At 38.3% G+C, this 15,572-nt stretch overlaps 1 protein-coding gene across 6 annotated transcripts in view; it reads left to right on the top strand.

Moving 5' to 3' along the window:
* Window positions 1–13,038, top strand: part of septin7a (septin 7a) — a 58,970-nt gene extending 45,932 nt beyond the window's left edge. For 2 of the 6 annotated variants that reach the window (XM_077196545.1, XM_077196543.1), the window contains exons 7-14: window positions 1,863–1,955; window positions 2,533–2,629; window positions 4,753–4,804; window positions 5,450–5,575; window positions 6,058–6,078; window positions 7,641–7,776; window positions 9,068–9,213; window positions 11,853–13,038. In XM_077196545.1, coding sequence (XP_077052660.1) covers window positions 1,863–1,955; window positions 2,533–2,629; window positions 4,753–4,804; window positions 5,450–5,575; window positions 6,058–6,078; window positions 7,641–7,776; window positions 9,068–9,213; window positions 11,853–11,889 — 708 coding nt within the window. In that variant the 3' untranslated portion in view covers window positions 11,890–13,038. Of the gene's footprint in view, window positions 1–1,862; window positions 1,956–2,532; window positions 2,630–4,752; window positions 4,805–5,449; window positions 5,576–6,057; window positions 6,079–7,637; window positions 7,777–9,067; window positions 9,214–11,852 lie in introns of all 6 variants that reach the window. The other 4 variants (XM_077196544.1, XM_077196542.1, XM_077196547.1 and 1 more) reach the window with 2 other exon arrangements.
* Window positions 13,039–15,572: the final 2,534 nt, after the last annotated feature.

Raw genomic sequence — 15,572 nt, 5'->3', positions numbered from 1 at the left:
CAAACATGATACTTTTTAGTACTGAATGAAGATCAAAAAAAAAAAATCTTGCCTCTCTGCCATCTTTTTCATTGAGCCAAAACAATGGGTCTCATTCACTAACCGTGCGTACGCACAATTTGTGCGTGAAATCTGGGTACAAACATTTTCACAAACAAATCATGATTCATCTATAACTTTTGTACAAAATTTTATTCTAAATTTCCGAAAAAACGTTGGAACAACAGAAACCACTCATACACAACAAAGCTCACATACCCTGGGTGGCCTTATAAACGTGTTAAGAATAAATTGTATACATATTTAATCTTAAAGTCCCCCTGTAGTCAATCATTTTATCCCTTAAAACTCATCTTTGATCAACAAAATAAATATTTAAAAGGTTTTTTCCTTACCTAGAGATTGGCATGGTTTTATTTCAGTTAGCCTCATAGCTGGTATGATTTGCATTGAAAGATGATCTTATGGGAAGTGCCCCATGCCAATCTCTAGGTATGGTGAAGGGTATGTGATGATGTGGGGATATTTTAATTCCAAAGGCCAAGGGAACTTTATCAGGATGCATATTATCCTGGATCCATGAAATAACTGGCTTTTAAAAAAAAAATCTGCCTCGCTCTATGGGAATTTAACATTGGGGTGTCCTGACTTATGCGCCCTGTATTTTAAGGAAGAACATTTATTTATTTATGATACATTATTCATACACAAAGAAAATTGGTGTCCTCAAAGGTTGGATTTTTCCTAATTTTTCCAATTAAGGCATTAAGATCAATTTCCAAAAGATGATTTTTTAATTCCTCTTTTTAGGCAACTTTAGCATGGGTGTCCTAACTTATTCGCATCACTGTATGTGTGTGTGTATATATATATATATATATATATATATGTATATATTATATATAGTATATTAAAAGAGTATGAAAATGTGCGTTATAGCTCTGCGTAAAGACACAGATGTACAGCTGGCTAATCAGAGGTCTATAATCTGGGTCTCCATTAAAGGTGTTTGTGTTTGAATATGTTTCGAGAATCATGCTGTGCATGCTACCAGGCGAGAGCTTGTCTTTAAGAGTAGATTGAGAGTGTCATCTTTGCTGGGAGTGAGGAAAGGAAAGGGTGTGCGGAAAGCCCTTATATGGACATGGTTTTATGCAAATTACTTACCTCGGACGCTCTTTTAGAATACTCCAAATTCATTAATCTAAGAATGAGGTTAAGAACAAATTCATGTGCGTATCTGGACATGTTGTGAATTAGGCGGCATTTTTTAGTGAGAAGTTCCCCTCGAAGTGTAAAAAAACTAATAATCCACGCAATTATTAGTGAATGATACCCAATATCTTATAACACATACAAAATTTGTTTAATAGCCTTTGTGTCAGCTATTGCACCTGTTTGTGATAACCTAAAATGCTTTTTAGTTAGGCAGGATTTGGAACAGAACCCATGTGTACATACATCATGGATACATACATAGTACATTGACATTTATTTATTTAAAAAAGCAAATAAAATCTTGTTTTCATTATATAATCCCTTTTGCATGTGCATGAACAAACATTCAGCCTCTGTTCAGTTTGATATTGACTGACCTCACTGATGAACAGCCCTCCATAGAGATGCAGGAGTTATGTCAGACCACAGCATCATGAAAGCATTCTCAGTGTCTCAAATGATGCATGTGGGACAGTTTAACATCTGCAAAACATCTGAAGTGACTGGTGTGCGTGTCACAGCGGCAGCAGTGAGAACGCATCATAACACGAGTGCAATCTCAAACCAGTGACACTGAGAGCTTTTTTTTAATTACTTGTCAGCACCAATTTTATTCTTTATTTTTCATCCTGTCCTTTTTCCAGATAATGAGAGAAATCCAGGAACATAAGATCAAAATCTATGAGTTTCCAGAGACTGATGATGAGGAGGAGAGCAAGCTAGTGAAGAAGATTAAGGTTTGTGTTCACGATTGATGATGAATGATTCTTTCCGCTCTGACTCTGAAATTGGCCAAATAGTGGGTTGTTTGAATAATTAGATACTGTTAAGGCCCTGATATACTTTTAAAAAAATTGACGTGTTGATGTAATTTCAAACTAAATCTCGCCGAAACGAAAATGTCTTGGAGTTTGTTTTAGTGGTTTGAAATAGTTTGACATTGCTAGCACGAGTAAAAGCATGAATTGTGTAGTCATTTTATTTTATTTCAGTTAAATTTCAATATATTTTGTTTTATGTAGTTTTAGTTAACGATAATAACCCTGTTCAGATTGCACTTACTACTCAAATATTGGCTCCCTAATTCAGCCCATCAGGGAAATAGGTCAAACAGACACACACTCACTCACTCTGTCTCTCTCACACACACACACACACACACACACACACACACACACACACACACACACACACACACACCCATTAAGAGTCGATATCAGCCACCAGACGTTCCCAGTCTCTCTCTCTCTCTCTCTCTCTCTCTCTCTCTAAACATGTCTGTATGTTACATGTATGTGTGTTTTTGTCCATCAGGACCGTCTGCCCCTGGCTGTGGTCGGCAGTAACACCATCATCGAGGTCAATGGGAAGCGTGTACGAGGGAGGCAGTACCCCTGGGGCGTGGCAGAAGGTAATGGGTGAAAGGTCACCTCCCCGTGTGTGTGTGTGTTTGTAGGACAGACCCTAAGGGTGTTGATCTAGTCTAGTACACAGCAGATCTTTCCCATAACACAGTGATTCTGAGTCTGAGAGATGTGTGTATGAGCTAAATGTAGTTGTTTGGCTTCATTAGTGTCGTTTGCTAAGGCTATTGTTGCCGTTCCATACCGTTTAGGCTATGGACAGTAATGTACCTCCTATTGTGCAGTTTCAATACACACATTCACCAGATGATGTCTATTCTCCAACGAATCATTCTGGATGGACTCTATCAGTGACAAATATAAATACTTTCTTGTCATAAGATCATTAAAGTAACTTGTAATTATCAATTAAGACCAGCAGTAATGATTTTCTTTTTGAAGAGATCGTAATAGCATTATGTACACATCATAGTCAGATGTATGTGATGCATTATAACTGTATTAGACCTGACTTAGGTTTCTTTTTTTTAAGATTATTGTGTCATAATTTTATTTATTGTTTTATTTATAATTCAATTCTGGGCTTTCCAAACTGGACTGGAACTTTAATGATTAATTACCTTAATTAATTAAATCATAAAAATGAAAAATAAAACAACTCTAAATACATAAAAATCTAAATAAATCATCTGACGTTAAATTATTGATATTATTACTTTAATATTAATATAAATATATAGTGTAGAGATGATTTATAATATTATTTTAGTACTATTCGTTTTTTATTGATGTTTTGAATTAGCGTTTAGAATTTTTAATATTTCTAAATAATTGATTATAATAAATAATACAAAAATATGTTTTATTTCACTTAGTAATAAAAGTACTACAACTTAAACTTGACAAGGCAACGTTTCAAACCTTTTTCAATCTAATATTTATATTTTCAGCTTTATTTTAATTAGCAATTTCAAAAAAATATATTTTTTGTTTCAGTTAACATACACTGTATAACAATAGTATAACTACATTGGTGCAAGTTAATTAAATAAAGTCCTCTTACTGAAATGAAAGAATAAACAAGTGACATTTAAAAATGTAAGGCATAATGAAGTGATTGTCTTCATAGTGTTGGGGTCATGAGATCAACACTCTAGGCTATGCATTGGGTTGGGCAGTAAAGTGAAAGCCTGCTGATCTGCAAACAGGAAGTGTGTGCCTTTTGATATTTCATCGAGAGCTCCTGTAGGGCCTGTCAAGTGTTACGCCGCAAACATAGTATGAAAAATGAGCATGAATGAAGCTTTGTAGATGAAGTTCCAGTGATGTTTCAGAGCTCATGCATTTCAAGCAGAAGATCGTATGCTGATTTGACTTAGTCTCATCTGTTCACTCACCAAAGCGGTTTGGCTGGAGCTGATGCGAGGGCGGACTTCCTCTTCTTTTTTAAAACTTCAACCTCTGATAACACCAGAGTTGTCAGGTCAAATCCTCTCAAGCGACCCGTACTGCGAGCAGGGTTATTGTGTCTGAGCTCAGAGTGTGTCTGCTCTAGACAGTGTAAGCAGGAAGGCCATGGGTTTGATTTACTGTATTTGAAACCAAGGGTTATCTGTTTTAAGAGGCTGAGTTTTGAATGCCTGAGATACTTTCAGCAGCATGTAAGCACACAGATGGCGTGTGGTTGGGAAGGAAGGAGAGGTCTGCTTCATTCATTCGATAAGTGACGCACACGCAGCAGGAGCCAGTGCCAGATCGGGTGCCACCTGCTGGTCCGTTTATACATTACAGTAGCACAGGAATGATGAATGCCAGTTTGGTTTACTTGTTGTTGTTGTTTAAATGAGTAGGTTATTTTTGTTTTAATTTTAGTTTAGTTTGGTATGTTTATTGTTTTTATGGTTGTGTTTTTTTGTTTTTGTTCTGTGATTTTGTTTGTCTTTTGTTTTTGGTTTATCTGTTTGTTATATTTGCCTTTAAAGCATGTAAAAATGCATTTTTCCTTTCATCTGTGTATAAGTTTTTTTAGTGATGATATTGTGCATTAAACTGAGTGTGTGTTTTTTTGCAAAATTTTGCTCCATATATTTCGCATTGGAAAGTGGTGGATATTGTAGTGTAATGTTGTCAAGGTTTCTTTAGTCACTTTTAATACTTTTTTTGTTTTTAGTGGAGAATGGGGAGCACTGTGACTTCACAATCCTACGAAACATGCTCATCAGGTATATAATAAATCTACACCAGCACTAATACCTGATGATGGAGGTGGAATTCTTATCATTTCTCCAAACTGTCTTTTCAAAAACATCATCGTCCATATTAGAGTGATTCATCTGTTGCTTTCTGTAATACACTAGTGTTCAAAAGTTTTAGGTCTGTAAAATAGTTTTTTTTTAAAAAAAGAAGTATCTTATGATCACCAAAAAAGCATTTATTTGATCAAAACTACAGTAAAAACAGTAATATTGTGAAATATTATTACTATTTTAAAAAACTTTATTTCCTATTTGAATATATTTAAAAATGTAATTCATTTCTATGATATCAAAGCTGAATTTTCATGAATGATATTAGAAATCATTCTAATGTGGTTTAGAACATGTTATTATCTTATTATTATTAATGTTGAAAACACTTGTTCTGCTTAATATTTTTGTGGAAACCATGATAAAAAGAATTCAGGATTCTTTGAACAAAGTTAAAAAGAACAACATTAAATGTCTAATGCATTTTAATTCATCCTTGCTAAATAAAAGTATTAAATAAAAATACCTAAAACTATTGAAAAGTAGTGTATATGTCTGAGCTGAACATGCTGAGATATGAATCTGTTATTTATTTGTTTTCTTGTATCTCCTCAATCACAGAACTCACATGCAGGATCTGAAGGACGTGACCAACAATGTCCATTATGAGAACTATCGCAGTAGGAAGCTGGCTGCTGTTACTTACAACGGCGTAGACAACAACAAGAACAAAGGCCAACTCACAAAGTGAGTGTTTTTCACCAACACAAGCTCGAGAGCCTATTTTAAGTTATTCTTTAAGTGTACATCAACATCAGCAGCACTGTTTTCTGAGGTCAGTTTACTGTACATGAAGCAGTTCACATGGTGTCATCTCTGTGGTTGTAAAATGGCGGTAAAGGATCAGTGTTAATTTGGACCCCAGAGCTAGACTGACACATGCTAATAGTGTGGAAGTCAGTGCTGTGACACTGATCAGGCTTCCTAACAGCCACAGCTATTCACCCTCAACACAAGCCTGTCACTAACCCTCAAATTCAGTCCAAATGCTCGCTAACCGGCCATTCACATTCACCCTCACGCGTATACAGCTCTGTCTAATCTAAGAGTCCCCATCTTAACCAAAGCATAAGAGTGGCTAAAAAAGTACAGCTGCTAACATTGTTTTTCTAACACATGATGCACTGTGAGCATGCTAAGTGTGTGTGTGTGTGTGTTTTTTATTTTAGATCTGACTCAGTTGAAGGCATGTAAGTGTCACGCACAAGTTCACATTTGTCTCGTCCTCTCCACTGCTCTCGGTTTTCCTCCTTTATCCTTGTTCACATTTGGAGTCGGCTTCCTGCTCAATGTTTCTTTCTGTCGGCAGTCACAGCTTTGTGTGAGGAACCTTTAGTGTGGTACCTTTTATGTCCTCCTTTATTTAGCCATTTAAGGGGGTTTATCCTGCTTTCCATTAGCTTGGGAGTCTTGATACAAAATTAAAAGGATTTATTAAGTTAGTATAAGAAGCTGGGCAACTCAGGACATGTTCATGGTAAACTGATTTGGATGCTGCTTGACAGGAGCTAAAGCCTGTACATACAAATTAGTGAATGTAAAAACGTATTTTTTTCTTCTTATTTTGGCACACTGTTTAGAAACAAAATAGTTAGGAAAAGTACAGATTTTGATTTGAGTAATTTTAAGGTCTGGATAAGTATGGTAAAAAAAAGAAAAGGCTACTGCCCCCTTTTCAGTTTTCTAAAATATATAATTAAATAATTTATTATACAAGCAGAGGGATTTAATGGCAAAATTTTAGTAATCATTTTGTAATTGTCAGAGATAATTAATTAATTCATAATTAATTCAAGGCACACATTTTCATTACACAAACCTGTTTTTACCATAAATTAATTAGTCTCTTTTGGACTTCATATAGACTACTTTGCTGTTTAGTGAGTGTGCCACATCAAACTATGTACAGTTTCAAACTGATTTATCAAAGGTGAAATATATATATATATACACATATATACAGGTTAAAAAGTGTTTAGGTTTCTACTCATCATACAGTAGTCAACATTTGAAGTTGATCAACAAAATTCATCAAAGTTGTCCTAAGTCAAGAACAGGTGTTGTTCAAAATTCATGTATAACTTTGATGAAAGGTTTTGATCCACTTCATCAAAGTTAAATTATTTACAGATGACTACTATATACCACATATAATGCTGAAAATAATGCTTTAAGAACCATTAATGTCAAATAAGGTCAAAATCTACAGATGTTTGGAAATTTGAGTCTAAAAAAGTATGCAATTTTGAAATGAAAAATGTGTTGGAATCCTGTTTTATTTACGTCTAACTTTTTTTCCACAAAATAATGATAATGTGCATCAAACTCAGTGTGTTATAAAAACAATTTGCAAACTTTTGCTCAAAATTATTCGCATTAGACTTGGTATGTACAGGCTTTCAGTCCTCCGTAATTCAGCTCTGGATTATCTGTATATAATCTTGACTAGTCATTTGTATGTAATTTTGCTCATATTGTTTGATGAGGGACTTTGTGGCTCCCTGTGCTATCTGAGCGGTGTTGATCTTGCGGCCTCACACTAACACAGCTGCGATTCAGCCTACTAACTCACATTCCTCACAACTGCACCGCACTGGGTCCTAAAACCTCTCCCTCCAGGGTCCTCTCTTCCACTACTGCTCCTTTGTTTGTAATACTCAAAAGTTTTGGATTAAACGGTCTAACCAAGTTGCTTTTGTGCACCTACCCGTGTGTTGCCTTTGCGTGCGTGTGTGTGCGTGTGTGTATGTAGGAGCCCCCTGGCACAGATGGAGGAGGAGAGGAGAGATCATGTGACAAAGATGAAGAAGATGGAAATGGAGATGGAGCAGGTGTTTGAGATGAAGGTCAAGGAGAAGATCCAGAAACTCAGAGACTCTGAGGCAGAGGTACCACCTCACGTGCACACACCCAGCAAAACCAATCCTGTGTTTGTCTCCTAAAGATGAGCTCAAGTGTATTTGTGCTTAAATATACTTCACATGTTTATGAGCAACTCAAACTGTTTCTGCAGTATGTTTAGTTCAGTATAGTTTGTCCTTTTGCAGGAAATTTTCTTGGACTCAAAGCTGCAGTAGTACACACACAACCAAAAACAAATCTTGCTATTTAACATATTAATAGATACAGGAATAAATATTTTTTTTGAAACGGTTACTCTTACAAAATGGTCTCCCTGATGGTAGAAGCTGATACATTGGAAATAAAACATGGCTTGAATCACTCACTATTGTCTGTGCGTTCTTAAAAACCAACGATTCATAAATTGATTGAAGTGATGTGTACTCTTACAGCCATAACTTTCATTGCAGTTTTAACAAGACGTGCAAGCTGTGATTTTAATTGGACCGAAAAATTCCCATTTCAAGCTTGCATCCCATCATTTTAAAAGACTACCTAAAACTGCATAATAAAATAATTGCATAATTCTCTGATTTACACCAAACAGCCTAAGTCGTCTTAAAAAATACAATCGTTGCTGGAATTTAGAACAAAGACAATCAATGCGGGCTTTCCAAGTAAATGAACAATCAATGACCACACCTAGATACTTGTTAGGTATCCACCTGCTCAATGATATTATCCTGAATGATAACTGGGCTGTAATCACCTAATCTTTCCACTATCCACTATCTTTTCCTTAGTTTTTGAAGCATTTACAATAAGATGATTTACATTGCACCACTGCACAAAATTCTCAATTTCGGACTGATACGCTGATATATCATGATCTTTCCCTAACAGACTCAATATTGCAGTATCATCAGAGCATTTGATAATATAGCTATTCTTATTTATACTAAGGCTGTGCTCTAGTATGCATGCTCTAGTATGCATATACATCTACTATGTATACTGTGCACAGTATGCAGATTTTTTTGGATGAGATACTGGGTGTACTACATTATCCCTAATAGGTTTCAACTTAACATTTCCTGTATTAATTAATGACATCGAAGACCATTTTAGCGTTATTTGATCTGACAAGCTAAGACATTTTTCACAAAATTTCATTAATATTGCAGAAATATTTTATTTTATTTTTTTAGAATGATATGGGCTGAATGAGGTCATTTGACAACAATGTATTGTAGAATATCACTATTTGAATTTGTTTATTTCATAGGCTGTATACATCATAAATGATTCTTAGTACTTTATTTTTTTTGGTCTATTCAGCTGCAGCGGCGTCATGAACAGATGAAGAAGAACCTGGAGGCCCAGCACAAGGAGCTGGAGGAGAAGAGACGTCAGTTGGAGGAAGAGAAGGTCAGCTGGGAGGCCCAACAACGCATGCTGGAGCAGCAGAAACTGGACGCTTCCAGGTACACACACTTTTACAAAACTAGTGAGCTGCATAAGGTAAAAGGACTGCATGCATCCTTCATGAATAAGAAAATTCTAGAATGCATTGTGTCAAGCTTATTATTATTATTATTATTATTGATATTAGGTAACACTTTATTTCATTGTGCTGTTTTTACACGTTACATGTATTTATTATAGTAATAACAGTTAATTATGTATTATTACAAGCAACTAACACTAAACCAAACCTTAAACCTAAAATAAGTACATGCTGTTAATGGAAGTGCTCTATGCTTTTCAGATATTACTTTAATGTAGTGTGTATTATAGCTGTTTGTTAATGTAAAATGTCTGCAAAGTGTCAAAGATCAACGTGCACAACAAATGGAGTTATTATGGGCGTTCGCATCGGAGGAACCTTTTCATAGTTCCTATAACTAATTGTGGAAGTACCCGCTTTTTGGCGTTTTCGCACCGCAGGAACTGGGAACAATTTTAGTTTTAGGAACTCCTTTTGGAGGAACTCATTTAGCTCCTATTTTAGAGTAGGGTCTAAACAGCACTATAGGAACTACCATGGTAATACATGATCATGTTTTGCTTGGTCCCCTCAAAGTTGGGTTGGATTTTCTCCTTAACGTAATGGTTAAAAGGCCCATCTATCACTGTTTTCAATGTTCGTAGAGTATGTTTCTGGAGTAAATATATAGGCTATAATCTGTGTTTACATGGCTTTTTTTCTTTTTTAATGGTGGGGGCTGGTGTTTCGTGTGCTTTCGGCCAATCCGCGAACACTAACGTCACGGATAGTTCCTATAATGCTGGTATAGACCCTACTCTGAAGTAGGAGCTAAATTAGTTCCTCCAAAAGAGTTCCTAGAGCTAAAATAGTTCCTAGTTCCTGCGGTGCGAACACGCCGACATCCGGGTACTTCCGCCAATAGTTCTAGGAACTATGAACAGGTTCCTCCGGTGTGAAAGCCCCTATAAACTTTACGCTTTATGCTAAGGAGAATATCCAACGCAAGTTTAAGGGGACCAAACCAAACATGATTATGTCTTTCTGCTCAGCTAGCAACACTGAGTAACTAAGTTACTCAGTGCGAAAGCCCCTATGGAAAACAGCTGTAGATGGACCATGCTGAAGTCCAGGCACTTCTCAGCCTTTACGCTAAGGAGGAAATCCAACGTGACTTTGAAGGGACTAGGGTGGAACATGATTATGTATTTCTGCTCTGCTAGCTACTTTGGGCTTCAACCACACAACAAACACAGATCATAAAAGAATGAAGCTGGTGAATGGGAGCGCTGTGTGCTTAGGCTCTGGCTAAGTCATTCTCAGCAAAGTCAAAATGCAACTAGGAGAGATGCAACCAGGAAAATGGTCCTAGGGGAACATTTCGTTCTCGGGGGACTGCTCTGGTGGCTAGTTCCTATAACTACCGGATGCGAAAGCCCCTAATATCTCCCCAAAATAAAGAAACGATTCTGAACTGTCTGAAACGAGGCATCAGTAATTCCAATCTTACTTCCTACACAAACCTACATAGGTTTATAAGAAATTTGCATAATGCCAGCCTGTGGTCTTCATTGACTGCCCGGGATCATCAACTTTGACCCGCCATCAAATACTGTAGTTGTAGCGGAGGCCTGGAGGAGTTTTGTTTGTGTTTTCAACATGTCGAGAAGATGCTGTTTTTAAATCCTCTTAGCATGCATTTCCTAAGGATGAGGACTTGAGCTCAAACAGACTTTAATCAGGTTAGACACCATTGAATTTAACACAGATGAAAACGAGGATGTGAGGGGTAGATGTACAGTCTTTACAATGGCACGCGCTGTATAAAGGTCCTGGGTCACGTAAGTTTCACAACTTTTGTAACTGATCTATGGAGTTTTTGTCTCCTTAATTTTTTTATTTTTTTTGGAAAGATATATCGTAAGCTGAGCAATCAGGATTTTTGTTAAACAACAGTACAATCCATTGAATGTATTTTATTCTATCTCTCACAACCCTTGTTTTCATTCCTGTCTAAAATTAAAAATGGCACTACCATGATCAAGGTCTGTTGATACGGTAAAACCAATGACATTGTTACTGTTCGGATTACTGTGGAGACAAGCACTGAGGAAGCCTCTGGAGCTGAAATTTAGATATGGTAATGGACGTTTAATTTCTGACACGCGTTGTAAGCGATAGAATAATCACAACAGACTGGACTATCTGATAAATCAAAGCAGAGTTGTCTCTTTTGGAAAAGAAGGGATTTAGAGAGGCCGAATCGTTTACTGGACTATTTCAGAAACTAAGAAAAGAGCTGGAATGTATATTATGTGATTTACAGTGTTTTTCCCCCCTTGGATGCATGTCAAGCTATTGGATGAGATCTTCAAAACTAAATTAGGAGCCTTTAAAATTAGCATAATAGAGGCACTTAAATATTACTCTTGCTTATTTGTGTAATTACACTGTAACAACAGCACATTAAAACAAAGTGGCTTAATATTATTATATGCATGTTATATTCAGTCCTACAAAAGAAAGTTCCATCTAATTAAAAATATTGTGCAATCCTTGATATTTTAAATGGTTATATATTGTGAATGCCAATGTTTATTTTCTCTAATTTTCTTTTTCTTATTTTAATTCCTAAAGGACCTTGGAAAAGAACAAAAAGAAAAAGATATTTTAAACCACTTGGACCATCACCACATTCTAGTTGCCAATTATACCAGCCTGGACCCTCAGTCAGTCTGTCGACCAAAATCATACATTTATATAAAGCCCCATGTGTAGTTTTTTTGTGGGGACAGTGTGACTCTGCACTCCCCGCTGACCTGGAAACATTTATCACTGTCCACTCATTATGTTCTTTTTACACATCGGTTCGTTTGCCAGACCTCAAAGAAACTGAGAGCGCAGAAGCGCACTTAATCTATAATAAATAAAAGCATAAAAACTTCTCAGAGATATGCAATATTGTACGAAACGTCGTTTTGAATTTGTAATACTTCAAATTTCCCTCCTGCATCATGTTTAGTGTTTTTAGATCCAGAGGTCACTTCTTCCTTTCTAACTGCATATTGATTGGCCACATCAATAAAACCTAAAGGCTGAATCTTACCTCAGGCATGTCTGTCCTTTAAACAACTTATTTTGTGGCTTATTTTCCCTTCCTGAAATGTTAAGCTCTTTCAATATTTGTGTAAATTAAATTATTTAGCCATGGACCTTAGCCATTCATGAAATGTTACTTCGGTTACTATTATTTTGTCATGTTTAATGACAAATCATGTTTCATTTGTTTCTCATATAATGTTCCAGTTCACTGTTTGTTTGAAGCGGTAGCAGATTGTCACCTACAGAGCCTTTATGAACGTCACATGATTTGTCTATGGATCCTCCTATTATGAAGTGCTGTACGACATTATGCAAATTCTAAAAAAAGGATTACTCACATTATGTGAGTGTTTTGTTTGTCTGTTGGCTACCATCGGGTGTGTTTCCCGTTCTTTGTCATGTAAACTGACCCGGAAGCAGTGAGCTGGCTTTCTTGGCCAGTTTTCTCTCTCTCTCTCTCTCTCTCTCTCTCTCTCTCTCTCTCTCTCTCTCTCTCTCTCTCTCTCTCTCTCTCTCTCTCTCTCTCTCTCTCTCTCTCTCTCTCTCTCTCTATCTCTCTATCTCTCTAGGCACAGAGTTCCACCAGAGCTGGCCTCCCCCAATACCACACTTAGCTTTCATTCATGTACCTCTGCAGATCCTTTTTGTAATTTTGTTTCTCTTTGTTTTGGTTTTTCATTTTTATTGTACAAAGTCACATAATAAACTTGTGATGATGCCATTTGAATAGTACGAGTTGTTTTGTTTTGACATTCTTAGTGGAATTTGTAAGCGACAAGATCCATTACACCGTGTCCTAACCAGATGCGATGCGATAAGATTCCAGCAACAAATAATTTGTCTGTCCACACTAGACACGATGCGACTGCGAGATGCATCAAAATCAATCAAAACCCACAGCCAATCAGAACAGGGTGTGGGCGGTGTCTCGGGGCAAGTGCACAGCACCAGAGAGTAATCTTGACGGCACTCGCAAGAAAATGGATAAGTAGGCTACATAATCAAATTCACAAATATTACACCATTTAAACATTGTTAGAAATACATAGGCTACTGAGTTACTAATACAATCTTTGTCAAAGAATACACTTTGTTTGTTCACAGTTTGATAGTTCTTGTTTCCATTTGTTTAATTTCAAGATCTGAGGTGAATTATCAATTGCTTTTACAGCTACAAGCTGAGGGCACTGGGCCTAAATGATATTCAAAGTCATGCTTTTAACATTAAATAAAGCACATAAACATACCTGAGATTATCATTGCCACACTTTGTGTTTGTTGTTCCAGCCGTCGCAGAAAAAAATAAACCGTTTCTAAAATAGAATAGACAAAAACTACTTTGGTTACTGACATAACCTCAGTTCCCTGAGATGAGGGAACAAAGTATTGCGTAAGCTAGCTTACGCATATTGGAAAACCATTTTTCTCGAGAATACTGAAGCCAAAACTTTAAAACGCAGTGTAGCAGCACAGCAGACACAGATGAGCACGAGTGCGGTCATTGGCTGTGCTGCGGCAACTGCTCAGACCTATGGCGAGGCAGCTCAGACACTCGAACCAATCAGGGCTTTTTGCGCCCTGACACGTCAGAGCCTGCCAAAATGGGCATGGTCCGCGTTCATAAAGGTACCAGGCCTCGCTTAGGGAGCCCAGGTATAATCGACTGATATGACTGATAAGAAGCGATACCCATACACAGCACAGTAGCACGGCGGGTTACTCAATACTTCGTTCCCTCATCTCAGGAAACTGAGGTTACGTCAGTAACCAAAGAAGTTCCCTTTCGAGAGGTCTCTCGTATTGCATAAGCTAGCTTACGCTATGGGAACCTATTTCAAAACGCCGTGCATGCTTAACTTCGCTCCATACTGTAGCCCGAAGCAAGATGCCTGAGGGCCATAGATGAGTAAAGTTATGAATCCCGTATAGGAAAGCGAGGAAATGGGCCTAACAGGGCCAAATCCTTATAATGTATGTATATAAACATATATAAGGACCGTAGTCCGAGTTTAGCCAGGACCAGATATGTATCGGGCCCTATGGCCTAAGGGGGTTTGTACTTGCACTTACACTGAAAGACCTCTCGCTTGCAAAGCGGGAACTTCCAGATTATAAAATCTGATAAATGTGGACGGCGAGGCCCAGCCGGCCGCCACACAAATATCTTCGATGGGTGTTCCACTTGACCAAGCCCATGACGAGGCCATGCCTCTTAAGGAATGAGCTCTGGCCCCTAAGAGGCAATGCAGGCCCTTAAACTCATAAGCCAGCATGCTAGCGTCTACTATCCAACGCAATAATCTCTGCTTTGTCACGACGAGCCCTTGGTGCGGCCGCTGTGTAATGGGAACCCGGCCGCCCAGCTGTTTAATGTTCGCGCCGCTATGCCCGGCGTACGTTCGCTTGTGTCCGTCCGCTCTGGCATCCCTTGTGAGCGTCGCTTCTTAGCGTGGCTCGATCAAAGGGAGAGAGGGAGCGGGAAGCGCAGGGTCGTCGTCGGTGAAAATAGCCAGTCGAGCCCGCATTGTGGGGAGATCCATGTCGTCACACTCAGGGCAGCCGCCCTTAGTGAGTGCAGCTTCCGTGTGATCCCGGCCCAGACAGGAAGCGCAGAGGATGTGACGGTCTCCGCCGAAGAGAGGGCCTCTGACGAGGCGCATTTTAGAAAGAGGCATTTGAAACAATGCCTCGGAAATTGTCTTTTAGAAAAAGTGTGTCGCAACGGCGAACACACTACTGCATTAAAAGTATATAGCGCGCTGGATGGCACAGCAGAAACGGCGGGCTGAAGGCGGCGAAGGGAGCCGACATTCTCAGAACTGCGATGCAGCAGCTCGTCCCGCTGGAAGCTTTTCAACGGCACGAAGGCTTGTATCCGGAGGTCAGTGAAGTGGAGGTTCGAAAGGAGATAAATCTGGGCTCCCTAGGCGAGGCCTGGTCCCTTTATGGACGCGGACCATGCCCATTTTGGTGGACTCTGACGTGTCAGGGCGCGAAATGCCCTGATTGGTTTCAAGCGTCTGAGCTGCCTCGCCATAGGTTCGAGTAGTTGCCGCAGCACAGCCAATGACCGCACTCGCGCTCATCTGTGTCTGCTGTGCAGCTACACTGCGTTTTAAAGTTTTGGCTTCAATATTCTCGAGAAAAGGGGTTTTCCCTCAGCGTAAGCTAGCTTACGCAATACGAGAGACCTCTCGAAAGGGAACTCTGATTATGGAAAAGATACCTATTATCGCGTGTAGTTAGGACACGGTC

Source organism: Siphateles boraxobius, unplaced genomic scaffold (assembly GCF_051911475.1).
Source record: "Siphateles boraxobius isolate OS27281-9 unplaced genomic scaffold, OSU_SipBor_1 35, whole genome shotgun sequence".
Classification (NCBI taxonomy): domain Eukaryota; kingdom Metazoa; phylum Chordata; class Actinopteri; order Cypriniformes; family Leuciscidae; genus Siphateles; species Siphateles boraxobius.
Note: the sequence above shows the minus strand (reverse complement) of the source record. Positions and strands in the feature narration are given on the sequence as shown.